This window comes from Mus caroli, unplaced genomic scaffold, assembly GCF_978045245.1.
Source record: "Mus caroli unplaced genomic scaffold, Mus_caroli_1 scaffold_10, whole genome shotgun sequence".
NCBI lineage: Eukaryota > Metazoa > Chordata > Mammalia > Rodentia > Muridae > Mus > Mus caroli.
Window position 1 is genome coordinate 22,112,712 of NW_028227265.1, and position 26,536 is coordinate 22,139,247.

Genomic DNA, 26,536 nt, shown 5'->3' on the forward strand with positions numbered 1-26,536 from the left:
GAGCTCAGAGATTAAGCAAGGCTGGTTGCTTAGTGAGCTCTTGAGAACCCGTTTCCATCCCCTCAGTGCTGGAGTTAGATGCGTATCATACCTGGCTTTTTCTGAGGTGGTAGGATCTCAACTGAGTTCTTCATCTTTGTTAGCACACACTCTACTGACTTGCTCTGAAATTACAGAGGTCTGCCTACTTCTGCCCACCATGCCCTGCTAAAGCAGTTTTTCAAATATTATGTTTACAATATCCTTGTACCACCCATATTACTAACTTACTGTTTTTCCTTGATTCACCCTTTCCCACATCATCTGGTTAGTAGACATATTCTCTCTCTCTTTTTTTTTTTTTTTTAAAGATTTATTTACTATATGTGAGTACACTGTAGCTGTCTTCAGATGCACCAGAAGAGGGCTTCAGGTCCCATTACAGATGGTTGTGAGCCACCATGCGGTTGCTAGGTATTGAATTTAGGACCTTTGGAAGAGCAGTCAGTGCTCTTAACTGCTGAGCCATCTCTCCAGCCCCCATATTAGTTCTTTTTTGAGATGCTATGAACTGAACCCAGGGCTTTCCACTTGCTAAGTGAGTACTCAATCAGAAGCTCCATGCTGAGTCCTCACACATAGTTCCTATCACCTCACTAGCTATTTCCAGTCTCCACCATTTCCCCACACTGCTTATACATTCAGGCCAACACAAAGTCTGAGGAAAAAAGATTGCCACCCACTGCAAAATGAAAACTTTCAATGTTTTATTTTTGACTGCAGCTGTTTACAGAAATATAATTGCGAGTATACAAATGTTCCAATAGAAGCAAAATATCTTTTTAATATTTAACAAGTTATCACAGATAGCTAAAAACATAAATGCAAATGAAATTCCCCCAGAGAACAAACTGAGAATATCTGGTGTCAGTGCTCTGAAATTCCAACTATGAAGTCGTATACACAATGTCACTCTTACGTCACTGCAGGACAATGCAAGAAGGCAGGTCAGTGGTTGATCAGTGTGCTCAAGCAGATAAAATTAAACAAAACTCAAAATGGCAGAATGGCAGCTAAATCACTTGAGAACACGTTAATGAAATATTCCAAGTTACTCATTAAAACAGGAAGTAAAAGAAGAGAGTGAAACTCAGTCAAGTTGCCAGGAAAGCAGCAATCACTTGGAGCTTATCCTTAGAGGGAACAAGGTGAACAGATACATTCATTAGATAGAAGGGGTTAGTTCAATTGCACTGCAGAAGGTCTCTAATGAGTGAAATTGTGATCACTTCGGTGCAGGACAGCTCTGTCTGCCTGTCTGTCTGTCTGTCTGTCTCTCTTTGGTACCAGGGATTATACCTACCTTGGGCCTTGTGTGTACAAAGGCTCCGTCGCTGAACTCTAACTCCAGTCAGGTCACAGAAGTTTGATTCTCAACTCACTTGCAAGCGTCTGGGGTTATGTGTGAGTGTAAGCTTTCCTGAGGCTCACTAGCTAAAATAGTAACAATAGGCCACCCCTACAAACCATGCATATTATTACTGCTGGGGTGGGTTCCTGGGTAGGGGAAGGACCAATGAGAGAGAGCAGGTAGGGGTGACATAGGTTGAATGCAGGATCTTTAAAGGAGGTGTTACAAACCTTGGTTAAATAAATTGTGTAGAATGCTCTGTATCCAGTGACAGAAGGGGAAGGGAGGGGGTCTCTACAGCATCCCAACAGCTTGCCTACTTACTTTCCAGCACCAGTTTGTAGAGTAAGCCACTTAGCACTGCTAGTGTGGTACAGAAGCAGTGATTCTCAGAAAGCAAGTATTCATTTAGTTTTATTCTGAAAAGTGAATCTCTTTTTCATGAGTTAACTCATCAGTGATTTGTAAACAGTGGAAGGATGATGGAAGTGCTGAATTCTAAAGGAAAAAAATAAACCTGCTTAGCTTGTATTTATTAAGATGCACACAACTGAGAAAGGAGATACCCAAATTATAAAATGCACTGTCTTATCATTTTAAGTACTTAATCTGAAGTGTGAGTTCCAAGAACCATCACTTGACTGTGCTGTTCAAATGCCAAGTAAGCTACTTGAAAAGAATATATTAAGAGAAGAAATTAAATAAGGTGCTATGTTGGCCTGGCCAGCCATCTATCTGAGATCTCAGATACAAGAAAAATGGTATGGAATGGCAATTCTGTTCTGAGAGCTGGTCTAGCCAAGAGCAAAACCATGGCCTGCTGGTAAATTAAGAGGCAACAAAGAGAAAGCTTGTATTACACTGCCCACAATGTACCCATGTTATGCATAAACAGGAGACTGTAGCACCCATCAATTATTTTAGCTAAGTAAGTGTCACAACAATTAAAGAAATACAGAACATTGCACCTATATATTGAAATCAGTCAGTTAATGTAAACTTTTTAGTCAGTGGTAGGGAAATGCCAAACTAAGTTAAATGAATTATCAATAACTACACTGTATATACATAAAACACATGCATTTCTTAGGCAGTACTGAGAATAAATTATTATTGTTGAGAAATGATCACAGATAACCAGGTAAGGCTGAATATACACAAAGAAGAAATAATTATCTCTTAAAAGTGGGAAGAAATTCTCTAGCTTTCACTAGGTAGAGCTCATCCGCTAGAGTGGCTCTGAAACTAAGGATGCACTGGACTCACTGGGGACTTGGGTCAGACAGACTGCTGGGCCCCACTTCAGATCTAATTCAGTACGCCTGGGCTACTGCCCAAGAATGTGCACCTTTAACTAGTTCCCTGCTCATACTGCATCAGCTAGCTGCTGGGCAGAGGACCATACTAGTAGGTTTGCATAAACCACAGGGGTAGAAACTATACACTATAGCATTCTTATATAAGGGACACGAAATACACAGGAAGGGGAATGGTTCTAAGTAGCTATCCAACATACTCATCAGTCAGTCAAATTTTACTATTTCTAAAATGGTCTGTAAAATGTAGTCATTTCCCTACAGCTACATTTCAAGGTCTTAAGTCCTTTAGAAAATAGTAATTTCAAACTTGTTGTAAGTTACTTTAAATAAGCAGGAACCTAACACACCAAGCCATAAATCCAAAATAAATATGCAGTATTCTGAATAGTTAAGATGTATTCTTGGCTTTGTTTGGAATGATTAAAGTGCACAATAGAGTATTACAAATACTGCATAAGTATGCTATCTTCAGTCCACCAACAGTTACAATCGTACTTGAATGGGGAACACACCTTTGTTGCAGAGTTTAAGTTACTACTGTCCTGAATTTGATGCTGATGCCCCTTTCTTCAAGCACCACCATAAGGAGCTGGATCAGAAACAAAATGGACAAAACCAGGACACTCAACCCAACTGTATCTGAGACTAAGACGTTACTTTAGCTCCCCCCGCCCCCACTCAAATGACTTCTAAGTTTTTTCTGACATTAAGTTTTCTAAAGTCAATTAACTGAAGTTCAGATAGATAAGAAATAAACTACTTTGTCACATTTAATTAGGGAAAAAAACCCCAATGTTACCTCCAGGCCTTACAAAACCTACGTTTTAGTGACTGTTCCCTACCCCCCACCCCCCAGCTAATTAGGATCTAAGAAGAGGCTGTGAGTAGTGCCTTTATAACATTTAACACACATTTTTGTGCATGAAGTCTCACAGTCAGCCAAATTTTTATTTTTGTTCTTATTCAGGTGCTAGCCATCTATAATTTGTTGGGATGAGAAAATTAGACTTGATTCACACAAGCCTGAACAGTGTGCACTTACTTTCCCAAGCAATTCTGCCAAAGCACTTTCTCTATTATTTTTAAGTCAAAGGAACTGACAAAGTTATCTCCTATGGTGACCAAGAAATGGAGAAAATAATGGTCACATGGAAAAAGTACAAGTTGGGACCTGATAAAACCAGTTGTTCACAGAATTTTGGCAATAGTGGAAGGTGAAGTTTTTAAGAAGGGGGCACGGTGCTCACTTTGGCAGCACATATACTAAAGAAGGGGGCACTGGCATGGTAAAAAGGCACTTTTCCATAACATTTAATCTACATATAAAATATTAATGTAAAAAATTGCCTGAAGAGCAAGAGCAGTAAAAACAGAACTTTATTAATATGAGGCTTAGCATGGCATGAAAATAGACAGTTAAAAAGTAATTAGGGTATTGGGATAATTTACATATGATACTGAAGAGAGTCAATCTCCTGCATCATGAATGTCACCTTCAGTTTAGCTCTAGTGACAAAAGCAGGCAGAATGGGAAAGCTCTCAGTGTGTGTGAGTGCTAATCCCCTTGCTAGCGTGTGTACCCAAGATCTCTCTCTCCCTTTTTGTGGTGTTGGGGACCAAATTCAGGGCCTTGCAAATGCTACATAAACTCTCTACCTCTGAGCCACACCTCCAGGCCTGGGTTATTTCTCTAATATGTCTACTGAATTAGTTTTTCTCTTTCACTGAGCCCCTCCAGGTAACCCAAAGCACCCAGATATAAAGTGGTCATCTTGGTTAGAAATAGAGCCTCTGCTAGAGATGCAAAGTAAAGCCACAAGTTCTCCCATAACTTTCAACTAATTAACAATCAGGAAATAGGGATAACAAAAAATTTTACTAGGAAAATGAAAAATTCTCAGGCTAACCCCTGTGAATAAGTATAACTCTGCTGAATTTAAGAATTATTCAGGGGCGAAGAGATGGCACAGTGGTTAAGAGAACTGATTGCTTTCCCAGAGGTCCTGAGTTCAATTCCCAGCAACCACTTGCTGGCTCAAAACCATTTGTAATGGGATCCAATGCCCTCCTCTGGTGTCTGAAGACAGTGACAGTGTACATAAAAAATACAAAAAATAATAGTAATTAAAAAAAGAATTATTCAGTTTTGGTTTTTATTTGCTGACAGATTTCATTTTCCCAAAACAAGCATTTATACTGGTTTAAAAAGGGGGGCCAGGTAAGATGCTTCATACCAGCAGGCCCAGGACTTGGGCAGCATAGTGCAACCTTGCTGAAAAAATAAAAACAAACATTCAAAAGGTCAAAAGGAATTGTCCCTTTCATTCTGAAGGAACAGATGCACAATTTCTTCCTTCTATTTTTTTCTGGGTACATTAGTCAAAATTCTGATAGGCCATAAATCTACTATAATGCAATTATAAACTATAACTCACAATATTATACAAAGAGGGGGCAAGGAAGGATGGGAGAATGGGAGGGAGAGAAAGAGGCCTCTTGTTAATACTGCTTCTATTAATAAAAGCCCTTTTAACACTTGGTCTAAGGGTAAGACAGGTCTACAATGGCTAAATACCAAATAGCAACATGATGCTAGAATCAGAAAAGTCCACAGCAATGCTTAGGAAAAAAGTATGTAATGTCTTCTCCTTGGTGTGAAATGAGAAGAAGGAATAACTTGCACATACACACACACACACACACACACACACACACACACACACACACAGAGGTGTGTGTGGATGGAGAGAGGAAGGGAGGGAAAGTGGGAGAGAGAAAGGGAAGGATATAGTGGGAGAGTAGAGCGGGAGGAGAGAGGGGGAGAGAGGGAGAGAGAGGGAGAGGGAGAGAGAGAGGGAAAGGGAGAGAGGAAAGAAAGGATGTAGAGGGAGAGTACAGAGGGAGGGAGAGAGGGAGTGGGAGAGAGAGGGAGAGGGAAAGGGAGGGAGGAAGGAAGGGGAGAGACAGAGAGAGAGAGAGAGAGAGAGAGAGAGAGAGAGAGCGCTCCAAGCATGTCTGTGAATTGCTGAAAGCAAGAGCCAAATGTAACAAAGGAATAAAATGTAGTTCACAGTTTATTTAGGTCCTTCTGCCAGATATAAATTTAATAAATCATGATTTCCAAGGCCTTTGCTGGCTTATTGAGTCTTCCCATTGGCAGCTGTAACTTGTAACAGTAACTGGGAAGCTGCATCTTAGCACAAATATCAACCACTGAGCTAACTCTTCAATAAGAAGACATACTTTTTGTAACCAAATCAATATATTCAGAACATTGTTCTTAACATGGACCTTTAGGGGCAAGGAACATTTAACAATGTGAGAAAACAAACAAACTCCATCATATTTGAGCAGGAATATGGTAGCACAGCACAGCCCTTGTATAAATAACCACAGAAGTGATGAGACTGAAAATGGGGGTTTCCACCTCCATCCTCTCAAAGCACTACAGTTCAGGTGATGTTCTGTTCTAAACTTAAACATTATAAAACAGAAATTGGTCCCGGTGACTTGGCATTGCCAATTAGCATTTTGTAAGGATAAGCTGCTAGTCCAGAATGACCAGAAGCCACCACACGAGCCAGGCTTCCTGCTGCCACGTCATCCCTGGCATGGCAGTGTCAAACATTCTAACTTGATCTTGGTGAACAAACAGATTTCCTGAGTCTTCTACATGATCTCACAAAGTAATTCAGAAAACTCAGAAGTAAATGTGGTTTTAAACTTTGACTTCTGTTTTTCCTAAATCTGCTAGGTCTGCTTTCTATGATGCTCCAGACAGCACTCTAGTGTCTGTCTGTTTTACTTTTAAAACTGAAGCACTGAATTGTGTGGCTGACCCTTCTTGTAACCCGAACTATGTTGGGTGATTTTTCCCTATAGGAACTGGGGGGGAGAAAGGAGATCTTGAGGATATACTTTTGGTTTAGAGAATTTATAAAGTAGCTCTGGATATTAAAAGATGGGGAAATGTTATTAAAATTACAAACATGGTTTTTTTTAGTGTCTTTATAAATAAAAGGCATAGGATACAGAAAGCCAATTAATAACAACAACAACAATAATAAAATATTAAATATATAGTGAACAAAGACAGAGTGGCTCATTCTTGTCAAACACCATTTGACACACTGCCTCAAATGAATTTCCTTGCGCTTTAACATCTCACTGAGTGAAGATCCAGCAAACACACAGTCAGTCGCCTTCAGCTCCCTAATAACATCGAGGAACTGCCTGATGGAATGGCTATAGATAAACAGGCCATTTGCTTCAAAAGGTGCTTAAATACTCAAGAAAGACATAACAAACCCCCCTCACTGTTATCAGACGCCACGTTGTGGTAGAACATCAGACAAACTCACAAATTTACCACAAAAATGTGTGGCAAAAAAGAATAGTTTATATATGTATATATATATATATATATAAATTTCTATATTTATGCCAATGTACTCACTTAGTACAAATAGCAAAATAGTATACCATTTCCTAAATATAAAATATAGCTTTCCAAAAAAATGAAACACACATTAGATATAAACCATCCAAAACTTGAACGATTGAAAACTGTTTTCAAAATTAAATGACCAGAGTAGGTCTCTTTCTGGAAAGTTCCCTTCATATTGGCAAGAAGCCTGTACTACTGAAAACGTAATCCAATGCCTCTCAGAGAGGGAAAGGAAGGGCCAGGGCAGAGGGAGAAGGACAAAGAGAAGAAACAGATGACAAGAACCACAGTCAAATAACAAAGGAAGAGTCCCAAAGCAGGATCTGGCCATATAAACTAAACCAACACCAAGCTCCACACAGTTCAACACATGTGAAGGATAGGGGGAGGAAAACTGAAAGGAAAACTAAGGAAAAAGGCAACAACCATGAACTGGCTAATTTTTAAAAGCTTAGAAAGTAAAAGAATTGAACAGGAAACCAAAGCATGTCAACATATAACATATAGAAGCTGCATACATGATGGGCTAACGCTGCATTGACACTTCCCACATGCCAAAGATGAATGAGACATAAGCACGTGTCCAGATGTAGGTGGTAGTGAGAAGCAGGCACCCCACAGGTGGTAAGGACACCCAAAACTCTACAACTAATGCTACAAATGCAAGTTCTGGAGTGTGTAATTTTGCTCTCTCTAGATGCAACACGGTTAACTCTTCCTTTTAAATCAACGATATGACCCTGTGGAGCCCAAGGCTGTGGGAACCATCATGTAAGTGACCACTTCAACTGTAAAGCACTGAGGTGACTGACATGTAAATAGTCACTGCAGCTTGGGGAGAAGTAATAGTTTGAGAAATGTTTGTTTGCCTTGTTTGTAAAATTAAAATGTATACTGCTATTTATCAGCAGAGGGAAAATTTTGAAGACTTCAGAACAGCACCGTTCATGGAAGAAAAAAAGAGAATTATTTTTTCCCAGGAATCATGTCCCAATTACTCCTAACAGAGTATTCCTGGCCTGTGCTGCTGACTGCCAGGTCACTGGATCAATGTGGCTGCCTTCTCTAATTCCTACAGGGTCAGAAAGCCAGTAGAATATTAATAAAACTACGAAGAAAAAATGCGGACAACAATACAGGTGATGCACATAAGAAGGGAATACTAGCCTAATGCTGGGCAAGAAGACAACAGGCTCAAAGTACTGTCAGTTTAAGCTACCGGAGGAGACTATGAGAATGTAACACATCATATATCACCCCCTTCATTTTCATAGAACAAAATATTTTTATGCAGTTATGGCTAAATCCCTTAGTAGAAATACAGAGAACTAACAACTCTCTGAAAAATGAACTCAGTAACTTCCAAGCTGAAACCAGTTTTGCAAGCATGTCATCTGCTTGTGTGTGTGAGGAGGAATCCTCATATCTGCAGAGTTCTACAGCTAAATTACTCCTTCAGCTTCTCCATGAAAACTAAAAGAAACTCCTTCACTTTGGCCAACAGCCATGTTTTTTACATCAACAAAAGCACAGCCTTAGTCACTACTGGACTTTACGTTGTCCTAAGCCACTACTTGATTAAAATAATGCAGGAAAGGAAGTAAGAATGTAAGTAAACATGACAAACATGATTTCCTAATAGCAATAATAACTGAGAGGCCCAGCCTTGCAGTTACAAACAGAGGACACAAGCAACAATGCTGTCAGCTGGAAAATCCAACAGGCTCTCAGTCATCACTGTTATTAGAAACAAAAAGCACATTGGTGGCAAATCACTGCAACAGGCAGCATGGGTGTACTCTTACAGCCAGGAAATCTATCCATTTACTCAAACATAGTTCTTCACCAGAGTTCAATAATCTTCATGGAACCACAGTTCTCAGGACATCTTGGAATCACTGTTACAGAATTCTTCATGGAATTTCTGAAGAAAAAAAAAGTCAGTATTTCATTAGGGAAAAAAATTGGAAAGTATCTGTTACCATGAATGGCTCCAACTGTCCTGTGTAGGGAACTTCATCATATTCACTCTTTCTTGCTTTTTTGGTGGTGCTGGGTACTGAACCTAGGGTGTCAAATATGCTGCACAAGTAAGTACCCAACCAAGATATAGCCCCAGACTATAAGATTTATTAGTCTATAAAAGTTTTTCTTTCATGCTCTCCTTTTCTACTATGATTGGATCTAGGGCCTTATATGCTAGCCTGATGTTCTGTTCTCAAATGAATGAAGCTCTCAGCCAGAAGGAATGCCCAGTATTTCCTACCTAATCTAAGCTATCATTCAGAGTGACTTACTCAAAGTGAAGGTCCTATTTTAACTAACCGTAAAAGCTAAACAGTGCTACTAACCCAAATCTGTTGTGAGTAAAATTTAGTAACGCTTTTCACTAAGAGACCAAAATGTAATACTTACATCTCACTAAAAGGAGCCAGTTAAATTGTTCCCTTGGCTTTGCAATGAAACAAGCAAATCAATCTTTTCCATGTTCTGACTGCTGTTCACAGAGGAGGCCAGTGGGGAAGTCTCTGGCATTTGCTGAGAAAGAAGTGTTGTCACAGAAGATTGGCCCTCATTTTGTGGTTGGCCCGGCTGATTTATGGCCATCAGCTGATCTGGCAATGTAGCTGGTCCAGAGGTTAAAAGCTGACTACAATCTGAAAAGACAGCAAAATCAGAAACATCTGATTAGTTAAGATTTCTGAAAAAAACACTTTTTAGTTGCCAGGGGAAATTTATTACTATACTGATCTACATTACTAAAACTAAAGTGCTTGACAGTCTAACAAAATGGTTTTCACAAGACAACACTGGAATCTATCTTGGGATTCTTATAAACATATATAAAAGTACTACTGAAACTGCGTATGGTGGAGCACACCTTTAATTTCAGCATTTGGGAAGAACAGCAAGTGAACCTTGTGAGTTCAAGGCCAGTTGGTCTACACAGTGAGTTCCAGAACAACCATGACTAAATAGTGAGACCTTACCTCTAAATAAATGCAGTCATACAAATAAAAGTATTACTTAATTACTTGATGTAACAGATGAAAAGTGGGTGCCTAACTTTTTAGAAACAACTTAATTGGCTAAGATACTTTCTTCATTTTCCTTTCAAATTAATGTCATAAAACGGCACACACATTTGTACATATCTTTTCATTTAAACCTCTTAACATCTTTGTGAGGTATAAAAACTATCACTTTTTTTTTTTTTTTTTGGTGTCTGTTTCTGAGATAAGGTCTCATGTACCCTAGGCTAGACTCAAACACTATGGAGTCACAGATGACTTTGAATTCCTGATCCTCCTGCCTACACCTCTGAAGGGCTAGAATTACAGGCATGTACCAATTACTTTTGAAAACATGGAAATTCATGCCTATAAAGGGCAAATAATGTGTCCAAGGCCTCAGTCTTTAGCTGGTGGAATTCCACTCTGCTTTGAAACTACTGTGCCTTATGCTTCCTTATAATGATCTGAACATTTCAAATGATACTGAGAAATTTGAGTTCCTTACTATTTTGAATGCCAAATAAGAACATTCCTGAAGTCTGCTGAGATGAGCCAGGAGAATTTTGTATTTGGTTTATTGTGCCTCCTGTAGTGTTGTGAAATAAAGTAGCCTGTGGCTGGGGTGAAGAAGTGCTTCCTTGGATTCCAGGGATGTTGTTCTGCGGGGAATAAAGAGGAGACTGCTGCATGTCTGGTTGGTTTATACTGGTTTGCAGTGCAGACATGGATGCTGGAGAGAGGAAGAGTGTGACTTGCTGCTCTTGAGAACTAGGTGACCCTTGAACCAACTGGATCTGAGGAGAGCTATGGAACAAGGAGGTCTGTGGTGACTCAGATTGCGTAGGACCTGGGTTCTGAAGTGAGGAAACCGTAGGCTGATTCTGAAATTGCATGGGCTGCTGCTCTTGGTTCATTGGGGCCATATTACTTTGCTGGTGAAAAATTGACTGGTTCTGCTGCTCCTGACTAGCCATTGGGTTCTGGTTTGGGCTAAACATCATGTTTGGTGGTGGCTGCTTCTGGGAGGCCATTGTAGCCATGGCATTCTGATTACTGAATAAAATGCTCTGTTGCTGCTGTTGCTGCTGCTGCTGCTGCTGTTGCTGCTGTTGCTGCTGCTGCTCCTGGGATGGAGAGTTACTCTGCATGCCAACTATTGGGTGCTGTGTTTGGAAAATTGGACCTTGCTGGTTTTGAGGCATTGGATTAGGAGGCAGGGAGCCAAGGGCCACCTGAGGCTGAAATAACCCTTGCTGAGAGGGTTGTGCCTGTTCCTGGGAAAGAATAGGGGTCTGGATGTGTGAGATTGGAGGCTGCTGTTGGAAAGCAGCTTGCTGCTCAGTGTTTGATGTTGACTGAAGTGGAGAAATTGAGTTCTGTGCTGCAAAAAATGAAATCTGCTCTTCTTGGGCTACTGTGTTAGTTTGAAGATTATTGATAGAACTTTGGGAAAGAAATATGTTGGGTGACTGCTGGTCTTGAGGAACTGAAGAGCCCTGTAACACAGCAATGGTATTCTGAGAGTGAAACATTGAAGGCTGCAGTTGTTCAGAGGATGCTGTGGAAGTTTGACTGTGGACAATAGGATTTGGACTATGAAAAATTGAACCTTGAGTTTCCTGGGAAAGGTTCTGAGCATCAGCAATAGGATTCTGAGGATGAAAGAGCTGAGCCTGTGAATGAGAGGACTGCTGCAAAAAGTTCCCAGACTGAAGTGACATCATCTCGCTCCCTTGCTGGAACAAGCTATTGCCTTGTTGCTGGGTACCATTATTCTGAACACTCATTATATTTTTTGTAGATGTAAAGAGGTTTACTTGAGGTTGGCTGTCCCCACTGCGCTGCATTTGGACCATTGTCTGAAATACGCTGTTCTGAATCTGTTTTGCTTGTGCTCCAGTTTCTTCTCCATCTCCTGAACTTGGTGTCTGAAACATAGTGGAGCCAGGGGTTGCCACCTGTGGCGTGGTGGTTGTGGAAGTTTCGTTTCCAGAAGCTGCAGGGGGAGATGAGAATAGCTCACACTGCATTTGCATGTCCTCATTGGTAGGCAGTGCACTCATCATGTGAGAAGGCTGCTGGTAAACTGGAGACTGCTGAAGGCTTCCACTTGCTGAAGTAGCTGAAGGAAACAGCTCTGACTGGATCTGGGCAGCTGCTTGGCAAATGCTCTGCTGCATCTCCATCACCATTGCAGCTGATGACTCCATCACTTGCTGCTGCTGCTGTTGCTGCTGCTGCTGATTAGACAGTGTATTTTCAGTCTGTTGATGGACGCTGTCAGCCCTCCCAGGTAGTAAGTTATCTGGTCTGGTGTGAACTGCAGACTCCGCTGAAGAAAACATTCCAGGGCTTACACTATTTTGAATTTGACTGACTTGGAAAATGTCTGCATTAAGCTGTTCTTGAACATTCTCATTCCCATCTGGGGTAGAAAACAGAACAGACGATAATTGCTGTTGTGCCTCTAAAACCTGCTGGACCAAATCAACGCTTCCACTGCTGCCGCCAGCAGCGCTGCCTGTGAAACTTCCCGCTTGCAGCTGCTGAATAGTACTCTGGAGCTGGCTCACACTGTTTGGCGATGGAAAAATATTTGATGGTATCTGCTGCTGTAACGTCTGTGCTTGTTCTTGTAGTGGGGATTGCTGCTGCTGTGATGCTTCAGTTAACTGTGACAAGTTAACCACTGTATCTGACTGTATTGTGTCTCTGGACTGAGCTTCTCTTGTCTGAAACTGTGTGGCCTGCTGCAGTAGTGCATCGCTGCTGGGCAGCTGACTAGAAGCAGAAACTGCAGGGAACGTCCCGGGCTGTGAGAGGTCCTGCGTTTGGATAGTTGTCAGGGTCTCTGGGTTGTACGCCTTGGGCTGAAGCTGCTGCTGATTCTCACTTGATGACGGAGAGGGAAAGGGTGCGCCCCCCGCTATGTTGGAAACAGTTTCTAAGGTTTGCTGGGTTGATCCAACGCTCTTTGTAGTCTAAAAAATAAAAAGCCACAAACAATATGCACATATAAATAATCACATATATTACTCCAAAAATTATTTCTAAGATTACACACAGAATAAGCTTTCTACTCTACAGTATCACTAAAAGTCAGTCTAAGACTGATTCTTTATGACAATATCTGCTTTCAGTATTGTAAAGATAACCAAACAAGCAGAGCAAGCAGTTATTGATATGCTTAGCCAAATAAGAATAATAAGAGAACATTAATCTGATAGTGTGTGTGTAACTACAACTATGTAAGTTCAAAACTTCCATATTGTGGATCATCAGTAACACTGCAATGGGGAAAACAAGAGGAGAATTAAAAAGAGAGTAGAGAAGGAACCATAATCAAAATACTTCTACTTCTGAAAATGCTAAAATTGGTGCTTTCATTAAATCAACTAATTTTGGGGGCAGGGTCTTTCTCTGTAGCCCAGGTTGGCCTTAATCTCACATCTTTGATTCCTTAGTCCCAAAACCAACTTGTAGTACTTTAAATATACCTCATCTCATGGGAATGAATTCCTCCTCTTATCAAAATGTGTCCTGAAGTTACTTTGTAAGCAATGTTACTGACCTATAAAGCATTTGCTCTGAAAAGCAAAATTCATTAACCATATCTCATGGAAAACAGATGCCAACAGAACAAGAAAGGGGAATATAGCTATTTTTCATATATGAGAGAGATATGGGGCATTCATTATATAACTTACCTGAAAAATTGGGGAAGATCTTTTCTCTGATGTTACTTCCATTGGAGTAACATCTTCAGTCTTAATCATACTGCTTGATATGAGTGGAGTGATCAGGGCATTAGGAAGGATAGTCACCTTATCTACGTTACATCCAGTCGTTTTCATTGCTATACACATAAAAAAGAAAAGTTGTAAACCATAAGAAGCAATATGCTTACTGTAGGCCATGGTTTAAATCTAGTTTGTTTGTTTGTTTGTTTGAAGTAGTCTCTATACAGCCTAGGCTGGCCTCAAACTTGTCATCTTCCTACCTCAACCCCTAAGAGCTCAAAGTATATGTGTGCTATACCACCATACCTGGGTTAAATGTCTATTTTGGATAGATTATATCATGATTATAATCCATGATACATTTATGCTTACCCTATTTTTGAGAAACTCTCATGTAGTCCAGGATGGCCTCAAACTAGATATGTAACCTAGGGTGACCTCAAATTTTTGATCCTTCTGTCTTCGCTTGGAATTACATGTGTGAGCCACTATGTCTGCTATATGCAGAGACAATTATTAAGCCCAGGGTTTAATGCATCCTAGGCATGCATTCTGCCCACTCTGTTATATCCCTACTCCTACCTAACCTCCCTTTACGCAAGTGTGACTGGCCTGAAGAGAAGGCAGGTTTACTTATGTGGTACCGTGCTGGGGAATAAAACCTAGGGTCACCTGCAATCTAGAGGAGACCTCCACCACTACAGAAATACCTACAGCTTATAGGTCAAGTAATAAACTGAACTGGTTCAGCTACCAGCTGTATCCCACAAGCCATATCTAAGTGTCTGGGGTTATACACCATGCAACAGGGAGAGTATTTAGCATACAGATTGTATGTTTACCTCCAGGAGGTTAAACACGGAGGTACAATCCAGCATTCCAACCTTTTGAAGATTGAGATTATTGAAGTATTTCTCAGCAAGAATTTAAGAATATATAAAGTAATTTACAAATTTTGTTCTCTGAATCAGTGTTTTAGAAACTTGAACAATTCAAGGTGGTACAATTGCAATTAAGTGCATTTCTAAACCATTTGCTCCCTCACCAACCTCCACTTTCAATAGCTAGCTATCGACTTACAGCTAGGAGAGCCAATTACTACCTTTCCACTCAACTCCCATCCCCCTTCACTCATTTTCTTTCTTCTTTGTAACTTTTCCTTGAGTTTGCCGTTGGTATTTTATGGAGTCTACTGTTTCAGCTAGTGACAGTCTGTGAATTGATCATGCAGCTAAAGCCTGATGTTTCAAGTTTGAGGCTCAAATTCTTATTACTTTGAGACTACAGAAAGAACCACAGATGGGGTTTTGCTATTATACAGCTCATGCTGGTCTCAAACATTTCTCTTCCTTTCTCAGCTCCAGGGTGCTGGCATTACAGTTCATATGTCACTATGCCTAGTATCTCACAAACTTTCAAATGCCATTATTTTTATCTTTATTCAGTTTATTTCTAAATTTCCTCTTGATACCTATGCTCTCTTTAACAAATATTTATTTCTTTTTACTTTAAACATATGAGTGTTCTGCCTGCTAGCAGGTATATGCACCATGCAACCATAAAGGTCAAGCGAGGGCATTGGCTCCCCTGGAACAAATGGCTGTGAGCTGCCATGAGGTGGTGGAATGGAACCTGGATCTTCTGCAGGAACAGCAAGAGCTCTTAATCACTAAGCCATCTCTCCAGCCACCTGCACTCTTCTTTGAGATAGACTCTCATGTTTCCCAGGGTGGCTTAAACTTAAAGCCAAAGATAACCTTGAACTTGATAACCTTGATACTCCTGCTTTTACTTTTCTTTTTTTTTTTTTTTTAAAGATTTATTTATTTATTATATGTGAATACACTGTAGCTGTCTTCAGACACACCAGAAGAGGGCGTCAGATCTCGTTACGGATGGTTGTGAGCCACCATGTGGTTGCTGGGATTTGAACTCCGGACCTTTGGAAGAGCAGTCGGGTGCTCTTACCCACTGAGCCATCTCACCAGCCCCTGCTTTTACTTTTCAAGCATTCGGATTACAGGTGTGCAACACCATACCTGGTTTATGCAATGCTGGAGAGCCAACTCAGGACCTCAGGCTGTTAGCAAGCACTTTGCTTACTATAAGCCATATCCTCAGCTCAAAACTTTGTCTTTTCTCTGTTTTCTCAGACAGACACTTTTATTTGTTTCTGAGTGCTGGGATTAAAGCCATGTGCCATCACCACCACCAGGCTCAAAACTTTAATGTGAAGATTTTACTATTTCCTTTATTACTGATTTCTTTTTTCATTCTCCCCTACCACCCCCCTTTCTGAGACAGGGTCTATGTAGTTCTGGAATTCACTACTAGACCAGAGTGCCTCAGAGAGATCTTCCCTGTCTCTACTTTATTGTTGATTTTTTATTTGATTCCACTATACACTGGAAGACATAATTTCCCCCAGTTTCAATAAAATATAACTAGCAACAACAACAAAAAATCTGTAGTTTTCTGTTCTGTAATTTCTATTTGGTTGTTTTAAAAATATCTCCTTGTTCTTTACTAAAATTTTCTATTTTTAGTTTTGACTTTCAAGAAATTAAGAATTACCTGTTGTATTAATTTCATGGTCTATCATTTTGTTAGATAGTTCCAACACCTTTCTTAATGATTCATATCAGTTATCTTTTCTCATGTGATTTTTCTTGGTTCCTAATATAACAAATGATTTAAAAACTATTTCAAAGCCATGTTGGATTTTTGTGTTAGGAGACGTAGTTCTACTTAAACTAATATAAGCATGTTTACCATGTTCATCTTGTTTAACTTGCACAGGTTCTGGCTTACTGTAGTTTCAGTGACAGCTTAGTTCAATTTTGGGTTATCTGGTCTGGTTATTCCTAACTCTACCTGATCTGTGTCTGGTGTTGCCTACCTAGTGGGAAGTGCTTCCCTGGTTATTGGTGTCTTTAGAGAAGTGAGGAAAGCATTTCTCTTATATGTTTCTTTGGTATCACAGTGGCAGCAGGCTTTCTAATCTATCACTGCTGGTGATATTGGAGTAGAGAATCATCTACATGGGCTGCCTCTGCTACCTCTGGGTATGCGTAACAAACTGGGATACTGATGTCTAATTGGCTTTCTGACACTCGGCTGACATTTTTATTTTTTTTTATTTTTTAGATGGGGTCTCTACATATCCCTGGCTGTCTTGGAACTTACTATGTAGACCAGGCAACTCACAAAAATCTACCTACCTCTGCCTCACAAGTGCTGGCATTAAAAGCATGAGCTTCCACACCTGGTTCTCACTAGCTTAGACTGGCTTTTGTTAGTAGGTAGAAAGCTGTAAGATCCCTAGCTTAGGTGTTCTAGTTAGGTGGAGCGCTAGTGCTTCTGGGCTGGGTAAGAGTAAGGAAATACTGAGCTTGCATGCATTGTCAGTACAGAGAAGGCTGACTTGCTGTTGTGTGGTATGGCACAGGGATGATACACTGGGATCCACTGTTGCCATTTCTGGAGGCAGACTGACTCATGAATTATAGAACTGTGTCATTGTGTAATCTGTATCTTCATAGATAAAGGCATAAAAGCACCATCATCACATACTGTAATTGTGGACCATAATCTGCTTTACCACATTGTAACAAACTTAAGTTGGTTTATAACCATTGCTTCTTTTGTACTTGGGTTTTTGGAGACAGTCTTAGTATAAAGGCTAGTTGGGTCTTGAGCTCATGAAATTCCTGTCTCAGATAACAGAGCACTGACACTGTAGGAATGCCAGGCGGTGGTGGCGCACGCCTTTAATTCCAGCACTTGGGAGGCAGAGGCAAAGGCAGGTGGATTTCTGAGTTCTACAGAGTGAGTTCCAGAACAGCCAGGGCTATACAGAGAAACCCTGTCTCGAAAAAAAAAAGAAAAAACAAAACAAAACAAGAAATTGTAGGAATGTGCTATCACTCCTGGTCTTCAGTGTTTTGATGTCTCTTAAATTGGTCGAGAAGTAAATAAACATGTCAGACTTAGGAATGGTTAGATCCAAAGTAACTCTTCAAACACCTACACTTCATATCTTAGTCTCTTCAGTCTCAGTGAAAAGCACAACTGTATGACTTATTCTCATTGCTTTTATGGGATTTGGGCTTTATTTTGGTGTTTTTCTATTTCTATATTTATCTTGTGTGTATGTGTGGGTATCCAACTGCCATGATACATGTGAAGGTCAGCTACTTGTGAGAGTTGGTCCCCTTTTTCAACAATGCCTGTGTGTCTTGGGGATTAAACCCAGGTCATTGGAACTGGTGGCAAGTACCTTATCCACTGAGCCATCTTGAAGGCCCATAAGGGTTAAACTGAAGAAAACTGAAGAAACCACACTCCTCTACTCAAACATATTAGTTATTATTTTGAGACAAGGTCTTGGTAATCTTGAACTCATGATCCCCTTGCCTCCCAAGTGCTAGGATTACAAGTATGCACCACCATGTCTGGTCTATTATGGGTTTTTGTTTTGTTTAAAAAAAAAAATATATATATGTATATATGCTAAATGAAGGGAAATATCAAGTTGAAAAATAAGTCTCTGCATCAGTGAAGTTAAACAAGTATTTATTTTATAATTTGGAAAACACCTTGCTAAGCATCACATTAGATCAGAGAAAACAAAGCATTAAGGTTTTGCTGGTAAACACACAGGAGGGCAAAATTAGTTTTTGAGAAGAATCAACTCGGTACCTTTCATGGCTTCTTCAAAAGAGCAAGGTCTTGCTGGACTAGATATCTCCTTTTTCACATTTACATTCAAAGCACCAGCTGCTGATATTAAAAATAAAAGTCATATATTTTGTTCAATATATTCATCTTGATGAAATACATATTCTAATAATCTTTAATTGGAGTAATTTCTTAGCATGTCATTGACTTGTTTACTAGAACCCTAGGTTAATTTTTTATAACCAGCAGACTACTCTCTAAAATATACTTATCTACAAGCAGATAAAATATATCACTTACCAAAACCGAAAACTTTAAGAATCCGTTTAACACATGAATGGAAGACTGACATCAAATATCAGACATTTAACACTTAACAGCTACATTAGAGCACTAGCAAGAAAAAAAGGTTATCATTTACCTATGTAAGTTTATTAAAAAGTACCAACTGGAAAACACTTATCAATATTTAAAGTAAATTAAAACACACATGATGAACATACTAGGTCTCTAATATTATGACTATTCTTTCAGTAAAACTTTGAAAAAGAATCTTTGCTAGCGCTAACAGAGAACCACAAGGTTACTATACCTAGCTATGTTGCTTAAATCTTCCATAACAGCTTTTGACTTAAGGAGCTGAAGAACAGAGATCATTTCTAAACAATAATGTTAAACTGCAAATGAGTAGGTTCTGCTTCAAATGGTCATTATTGTTATTATTGTCATTTTTGATTTTTGAAATGTCATGGATTCTCTTTAACCTTGTTTTTTGTTTGTTTTGTTTTTTAAAGACAAGGTTTCCTAAACCTGGTGGTTCTCAACCCATGGGTAGGGACCTCCATAGGGTAATATACAAAACATTCTGTATATCATATATTTATATTATGATAACAGTAGCAAAATTACAGTTAAGTAGCAACAAAATAATTTTATAGCTGGGGTTATTACAACATAAGGAAATGTATTAAAGGGTTGCAGCATTTGGAAGGTTGAGAACCACTGTGACCTAGCCCAACCAGAAGGTCATAGATTTAGTAAGCCTCAGTGATCCTCCTGTCTCCATCTCGTCAGTGCTGTGATTACTACTGTACGTGTGTGAACCACAATGTGGGTGTTGGGAATTGAACCTGGGTTCTCTGCAAAAGCAACAAGTGCTTTTAACCACTGTGTTGGCTAGTCTCATGTCAACTTGACACACACAAACTAGAGTTATCTAAAGGAAGAAACCTCAATTGAGAAGATGCCTCCATAAGATCCAAATGTAAGGCATTTTCTTAGTGATCAATGTGAGAGGGCCCGGCCCATTGTGAATAGTTCCATCCCTGGGCTGATGGTCCTGGGTTCTATAAGAAAGTAGGCTGAGCAAGCCAGGGGAAGCAAGCCAGTAAGTAGCACTCTCCATGGCCTCTGCATCAGCTCCTGCCTCCAGGTTCCTGCATTGTTTGAGTTTGAGTTTCTTCTGTTCTGACTTCTTTGTTGATGAACAGCAATATGGAAGTATAAGCCAAACAAAACAAACCCTTTCCTCTCCAACTTGCATTTTGGTCATAAAATTACATTTACTTATTGTCTGTGTGCATGCATACACATGTACAACAGAATACATGTGGGGGTCAAATTGGTTCTCCTCTACCCCATGGGTCTCAGGAACTGAACTCAGGCTCCTAGGCCATTACCACACTGAGCAATCATGCTGAACCTAGCCTGTTACTTTTATCTAAAACACATCTTAATTTTTATTTGTCAAGGCTTGTTTGTTTTGTTATGAAGTAAAGTATTCCTATGTGGCCCAGGTTGTCCTCAAACCGGCAATCTTAGTGCATCAGGCTCTTGACTGCTGAGGTGACAAACTGGAATCATCCAGCCTGACTTTCAATGTTTTTTGTTTGTTTGTTTGTTTGTTTGAGACAGGGTTTCTCTGTGCAGCCCTGGCTGTCCTGGAACTCACTCTGTAGACCAGGCTGGCCTCGAACTCAGAAATCCGCCTGACTCTGCCTCCCGAGTGCTGGGATTAAAGGCATGTGCCACTACGCCCGGCTGGGCTTTCAATGTTTTAAGCATTAAAAAAAAAAAAAAAAAAAATTAGTAGTGTGGGGTGAGCATGCCAAGGTCCTCAACTTACTTATTTTGCACTCATAAACATGCAAAATGAGATTTGAGTTGGTTTACTTTGAACTCATTATTTCTCATAACAATAGCAGAATAGTTATTTCTAATTTAATAAAAAGAGAAAGTTCAGGGCTGGAGAGATGACTTATTAAGAGCACTTCCTGTTCTCACAGTGGACTCAAATTCAGTTCCCAGCATCTACCTGGCCACTCCCAACCTACTGTCCATAACCCTAGTTTCAGGGGACCCAACACCCAGGCCAGGAAGCACTAATGATCTACTTGTCTCTGCCTCCCCAGAACTGCTTTTTTTTTGGGGGGGGCAGTTTCGAGACAGGGTTTCTCTGTATAGCCCTGGCTGTCCTGGAACTCACTTTATAGACCAGGCTGGCCTTGAACTCAGAAATCCGCCTGCCTCTGCCTCCCGAGTGCTGGGATTATTAAAGGCGTGCGCCACCAGGCCCGGCTTGAGAACTGCTTTTTATGTGGATGTTGGAAATCAACTCAAGTCCTTATGCTTGCGAGGCAAACACTCTCCTGCCTGAGCAGAAGCTGTCTTACTTTTCCTCACCTTCTGTTTCACTGGGTCCTGAAATACGTGGGAATAACATTATCAATAACCTGTAGCAGGACGACAGGTTAATAATAGTAGCAGAACTGCTAATTCTGAAATAGTCTTCATATTAGAACAAACTGAACCAATAACAACTGCAGCAGAAACTGAGCCTCCTGGCAATGCAACATGCAATTCATTTTCATTTCCAAAATGCTCTTCCCATTTTTGTCAGAGGCTTTCTTAATTTTTCAGGTAACTAAACAAAATAGGCAAATAACTCAGAAGTTACATTTTGGCTAAATAAATAAATTTAAAACATTTCAGTTGCTTTTGTGGTCTGCTTTCTAAATCATTAAATGCTTAAAGTATATTTAAAACATTTATTATTTCTGGGCAATGGTGGCACACACCTTTAATCCCACCACTAAGGAGGCAGAGGCAATGAGATCTGAGCTTGATGCCAGCCTGGTCTACAGAGCAAGTTCCAGGGCAGCCAGGGCTACACAGAGAAACCCTGTGATCAGAGGTATATAGTTCAGTAGTTAAGCATGTGGTTAGCATACATATAAAGCCCTGGAATCAACCCCAACATGATGGTAGGGGTGGAGGAGAGACCTCATAAACCAGACAAACTTTAGCAATTTCCCAGTTTTGAATTTCACCTTCCTGCATTTAAGAGGCACTCAATAACAGTGATAGTCACTAGAAAGTGACCTGTGACTAACTCTGGAGCATCAGAGCTTAAGCACTCTCAGCTCTCTTATTATGAGAGAACAAGTGAAAATGGTTCTCAGAGTAACAGTAGCATTTGGTAGCTGTCTTTTTATAAAATATTACTCATCTCCAAATTAGTAGGGCTTCATGTTTTGGCTGTCTAGACTTCAAACTTTTTCAAAGGTATAGAATTTAATTATTCATTTTAGTTCAGAACTGTTCATTCTGACATACCTGGATCTGGAGTGTACGTAAATGGCTGAACATCATGAGATCTTCCAGCATTGGTCACAACATATATTCCCACTGATACAGGCAAAGTTATATGTTGGTCATGATACGGAGGAACCTTCACAATAAGATGGTTCTAATTAAGGAAAAAATATAAGAATCAGATAGTAAGTCAATGTTTAAGAAAAAAAATGGTAAATTTCCTGTTATCTGCACAATTTAGAAGTTTGATTAGAAAAAAGCCACAGGTTGGGCAGTGGTGGTGCACGCCTTTAATCTCAGCACTTGGGAGGCAGAGGCAGGCAGATTTCTGAGTTCGAGGCCAGCCTGGTCTACAAAGTGAGTTCCAGGACAGCCAGGGCTACACAGAGAAACCCTGTCTCGAAAAACAAAACAAAACAAAGAAAAAAGGCACAATAGATTTTTTGAGTCAGGTCTTGCTATGGAGCTCAGACCTGTCTCAATCCTCAGATCTTTCTACTTCATTCATACTCCTACATGCTGAGATTAGGTGTGGGTCACTACGTCAAACAAAAAAGGATGCTTTAAAGCTCAGGTTGGTACGTGCATGTCATTCATCTTAGTATGTCATGCATAGTAAAGCCCTCATTTTTACAACAGTCTACAAAGTCCCTGTTTAGCCAACTTCATCTCATTCCTACTCTCACCATGGTCCTTTTAATTACAAACTTCAGCTTTATCTCAGACTTGTTCTCTCCAACTATAATATTTTCATCTTCTCAGATGGAAAATTCCTAACCTATACCCAGGTCTCATAAACAAATGCCACCTTCATAGTCTCCCTTCTACTCCCCGTCTATTCTTTTAAAGCAGTACTCTCCTCAACCCGGTCACATTTATTTTACTTATATGAGTACACTGTCGCTGTCTTCAGACACACCAGAAGAGGGCGTCAGATCCTATTACAGATGGCTGTGAGCCACCATGTGGTTACTGGGAATTTAACTCAGAACCTCTGGAAGAGCAGTTGGTGCTCTTAACCACTGAGCCATTTTTCCAGCCCCATAAATAACAGTACTTTTTAACCACTTGAAATTACTGACTGCTTTCTCTCTCTCTTGAACAACAAAAATAAAAGCTTCACAAAACCCTAGGGTGTTCTGTCCCACAATCTGTCAAGACAATAGTACCATACATACATGTACTCAGATGTCATTTGTGAATTCTTACCAACCTGGCCTGAAAGTCTTACTCCTGCCTCAACCTCTAAATGCTCGGTTTTAAAGGTGTGTGTGCCACCATGTCCAACTACAAAGTTTTGTTTATTTCAATACCTTCTTCTCTCTCTAATATTTCATTTCTGTTCTCCATTTGCTATAATCTCTAGGTCAGCTCTCCAGTGTACCAGTTCTAATTCTAGTCTAAGAAAATATTTCCCAGAAAGGCACTTAACTCATTCCTCTCTTTGAAATAAAAGAAAAAATTAAAAATGAACAAAACCATAGAACCAATGACCTATCATGCTATGATTTAGTTTGCAGACAAAAACTTTAAGTCTGGGCTGGGATGGCTCACTAGGTAAAAATACTTGCTGAAAAAGCCCAGGGTCTGCAGAGGTCAGAAGGAGAGAACTGACTCCAGAGTCGTCCTCTGACTGCCACTGCACACACACACCACACCCACCTACACCCTACACAGTAAACAAACAAAACCCAACCCTCTAAGGACCTCTAGCATTGCACTTGTCACACAAACCTGATGACTTGAATTTGATACATGCATCACATGGTGAAGAATAGAGCCAAGTCCATAAATCTGTCTTGACTTAACACACTACATGTCATGTGTGTCTACATGACACATAAAATACTAACAGTAAATTTAAAAAGTTTTACTATTGAATTATTCATCGTTGTCTTATTTTAAATATATTATTTATATTATATAAGTATATTATTATAAATTTAATTGTTTAATTATTACTTAATTATTGGACTAAAGATGGACATAGCTCAGTTGGTAGGGTGCTTGCTTAACATGCATGAAGCCCTGAGTGTAATCCTCGGTACTGTAGAAACCAGGTTAATGACACATGTTTGCGATCCCAGTACGTGGTAAGCAGAGGCAGAAAATCATGGCCATCCTTGGTTATATAGTGAGTTCACAACCAGCCTAGACTACAGGAGACCTTACATCAAAGGAAATAAAGGACGTGGGGGTAGGTACATCCTATTCCTCAGAAAAAGAATAGACAAATGGATAGAAGGGAAGGAGGGAGAAAAGAAACAAGTAGGAGAGAAGGAGATAAGGAAAGGACAATAAAGGGGAGAGAGTACTAAAATAAAGGGAGATTACATTAATCTAACTAGTATGTCAGAACCCAAAACATGTACCAAGTGAGACCCTGTCCAAAATAGAAACAACAGCAAACTAAAGCACATTCACAGCATACAAAAGTATCCTATGGAGTAATAAGGCTTCAGTTGGTAGTGAAAACAGGTACTTAAGAAGTCAAAAATGAATTAATTGCTGAGTAAAGAACAAATTATTAAAAAGTTTATACCTGATGGAATAACTCCATGTCAATTTCAGCTTCTGATTTCCAAGAGTTTTCATCTGATGGAAATAAAAACAGTGACTTATAAATTTTTTTTAATGTTTTCATTTTGTAGTTATAACTGTATTTTTATAACAAATGAAACATGGAACAGTCTTTACCACTTATATGTCTACTTACCAGAAACATTTTCCTGGAAAATAACTTTAGTTCCTTTCAGAAAGTTCTTCCCAATTAAAAATACTTCTTCCTCTCCTTTCACTGAACAGCTATGCAAGCTTTTCTTTAAGATTTCAGGAACTCCTGCTGGCTGAGCTGTGGATACACATATGTAAGCTTTACATAGAAGAGCCACCAATCCTTAATTCTTATCTGAAAACAACTTGTAATCATAAATCCACTTTTATGAGTTGTTTTTGTAGATCATTAATTTTTGTTTTCTTTTTTTATTATTACATTTTATTTATTTTGGACCACCTGTCTCTCTGTGTATGTGTACATGTACATACACCACAGTGGGTAGGTGGTCAGAGACCAACCTATGGGAGTCAGTTCTTCACTTCTACTATGTGGGAACAGAGAATAAAACTCAAGTTGTCAGGTTTAATTCCAGCACCCACACAGCAGTTCACAAACATTGTAACTCCTGTTCCAGGGAATCTGATGCCTTCTTCTGGCCTCTGGCCACCAGGCATGGCGTGGCACACACACACACACACACACACACACACACACACACACACACACTCTCTCTCTCTCTCTCTCTCATGCAAAACACCCATGCACAAGTTAAATAAATTAAAAAAATTAAAAATCTTTCTTAAAAACTCTGTGATGTGATGGCTCTAATGACCCAATTAGAGTCCCAGAATTCACATGGTGGAAGGAAAGAACCCATTCATCCCTACAAGCAACCTTCTAACTTCAGATGTGCACAGTGGCATACATACAATCAAACACATACATACATGTACACATAAACACAGATACAAACATCCACAATAAATAAATGAACATAAAATTTGGGTGTTTGCTAAGGTAAAGAATAGCTGTGATAATTTGACAAAACTAAATACAATTAAAAAAAAAAGGGTTTAAATGACCAAGGGGGACTAGTATGATCATAATATCTATAATAAAATAACAGGAAATTCAACTGAATGGAACATCTCTTTTCTGTTTTGAAATCATATATAAGCTATAAAAAAATACCAATTCAGGCCTGTAACCCTGGCACGTAAGAGGCTGAGATAAAGGTGGGAAGATGAGTCACTGGGTAAAGTGCCATGCAAGTACTAGGATCTGAGTTTAGATTCTTAGCATTCACATAAAAGCCAGTGTGGCAGTGCATATCTGCAACCCCAGTGCTGGAGGCAGAGAAAAGAGGATCCTGGAGCTCACTGGCCAGCCAGCCTAGACAAACCTATACATTTAGGTTCTGTGAGAGACCAAGTCTCAAATATATAGGTAGAGACTAAGAAAGCCAGATGCTGTACACATGCACATGTACCTGTAGGCATACATGTCCACACAAACACAAACACACTTACACACATAAAATAGAATCTGAGGCAGAATGACCTTGAGTTATAGGTTACTTATCAAGGACCCCCTTGCTGCCGGGCAGTGGTGGCACACGCCTTTAATCCCAGCACTTGGGAGGCAGAGGCAGGCAGATTTCTGAGTTCGAGGCCAACCTGGTCTTCAGAGTGAATTCCAGGACAGGCAGGGCTACAGAGAGAAACCCTGTCTCGAAACAAACAAACAAACAACCCCCCCCTCAGAAAACAAAAAAACAGAACAAGGACCTCCTTGC

At 39.8% G+C, this 26,536-nt stretch overlaps 1 protein-coding gene across 10 annotated transcripts in view; it reads right to left on the reverse strand.

The window, feature by feature from the left end:
* Window positions 1-729: 729 nt before the first annotated feature.
* Window positions 730-26,536, reverse strand: part of Nfat5 (nuclear factor of activated T cells 5) — an 89,397-nt gene continuing 63,590 nt past the window's right edge. For 9 of the 10 annotated variants that reach the window (XM_029480993.2, XM_029480994.2, XM_021171155.3 and 6 more), the window contains 8 exons: window positions 24,901-25,035; window positions 24,727-24,779; window positions 22,206-22,338; window positions 18,612-18,692; window positions 13,878-14,026; window positions 10,676-13,151; window positions 9,572-9,813; window positions 730-9,080 (listed from right to left, as the gene is read on the reverse strand). In XM_029480993.2, the coding sequence (XP_029336853.1) occupies window positions 9,578-9,813; window positions 10,676-13,151; window positions 13,878-14,026; window positions 18,612-18,692; window positions 22,206-22,338; window positions 24,727-24,779; window positions 24,901-25,035 (3,263 nt within the window). In that variant the 3' untranslated portion in view covers window positions 730-9,080; window positions 9,572-9,577. The remainder of the gene's footprint in view (window positions 9,081-9,571; window positions 9,814-10,675; window positions 13,152-13,877; window positions 14,027-18,611; window positions 18,693-22,205; window positions 22,339-24,726; window positions 24,780-24,900; window positions 25,036-26,536) is intronic. The other variant, XM_029480992.2, reaches the window with a different exon arrangement.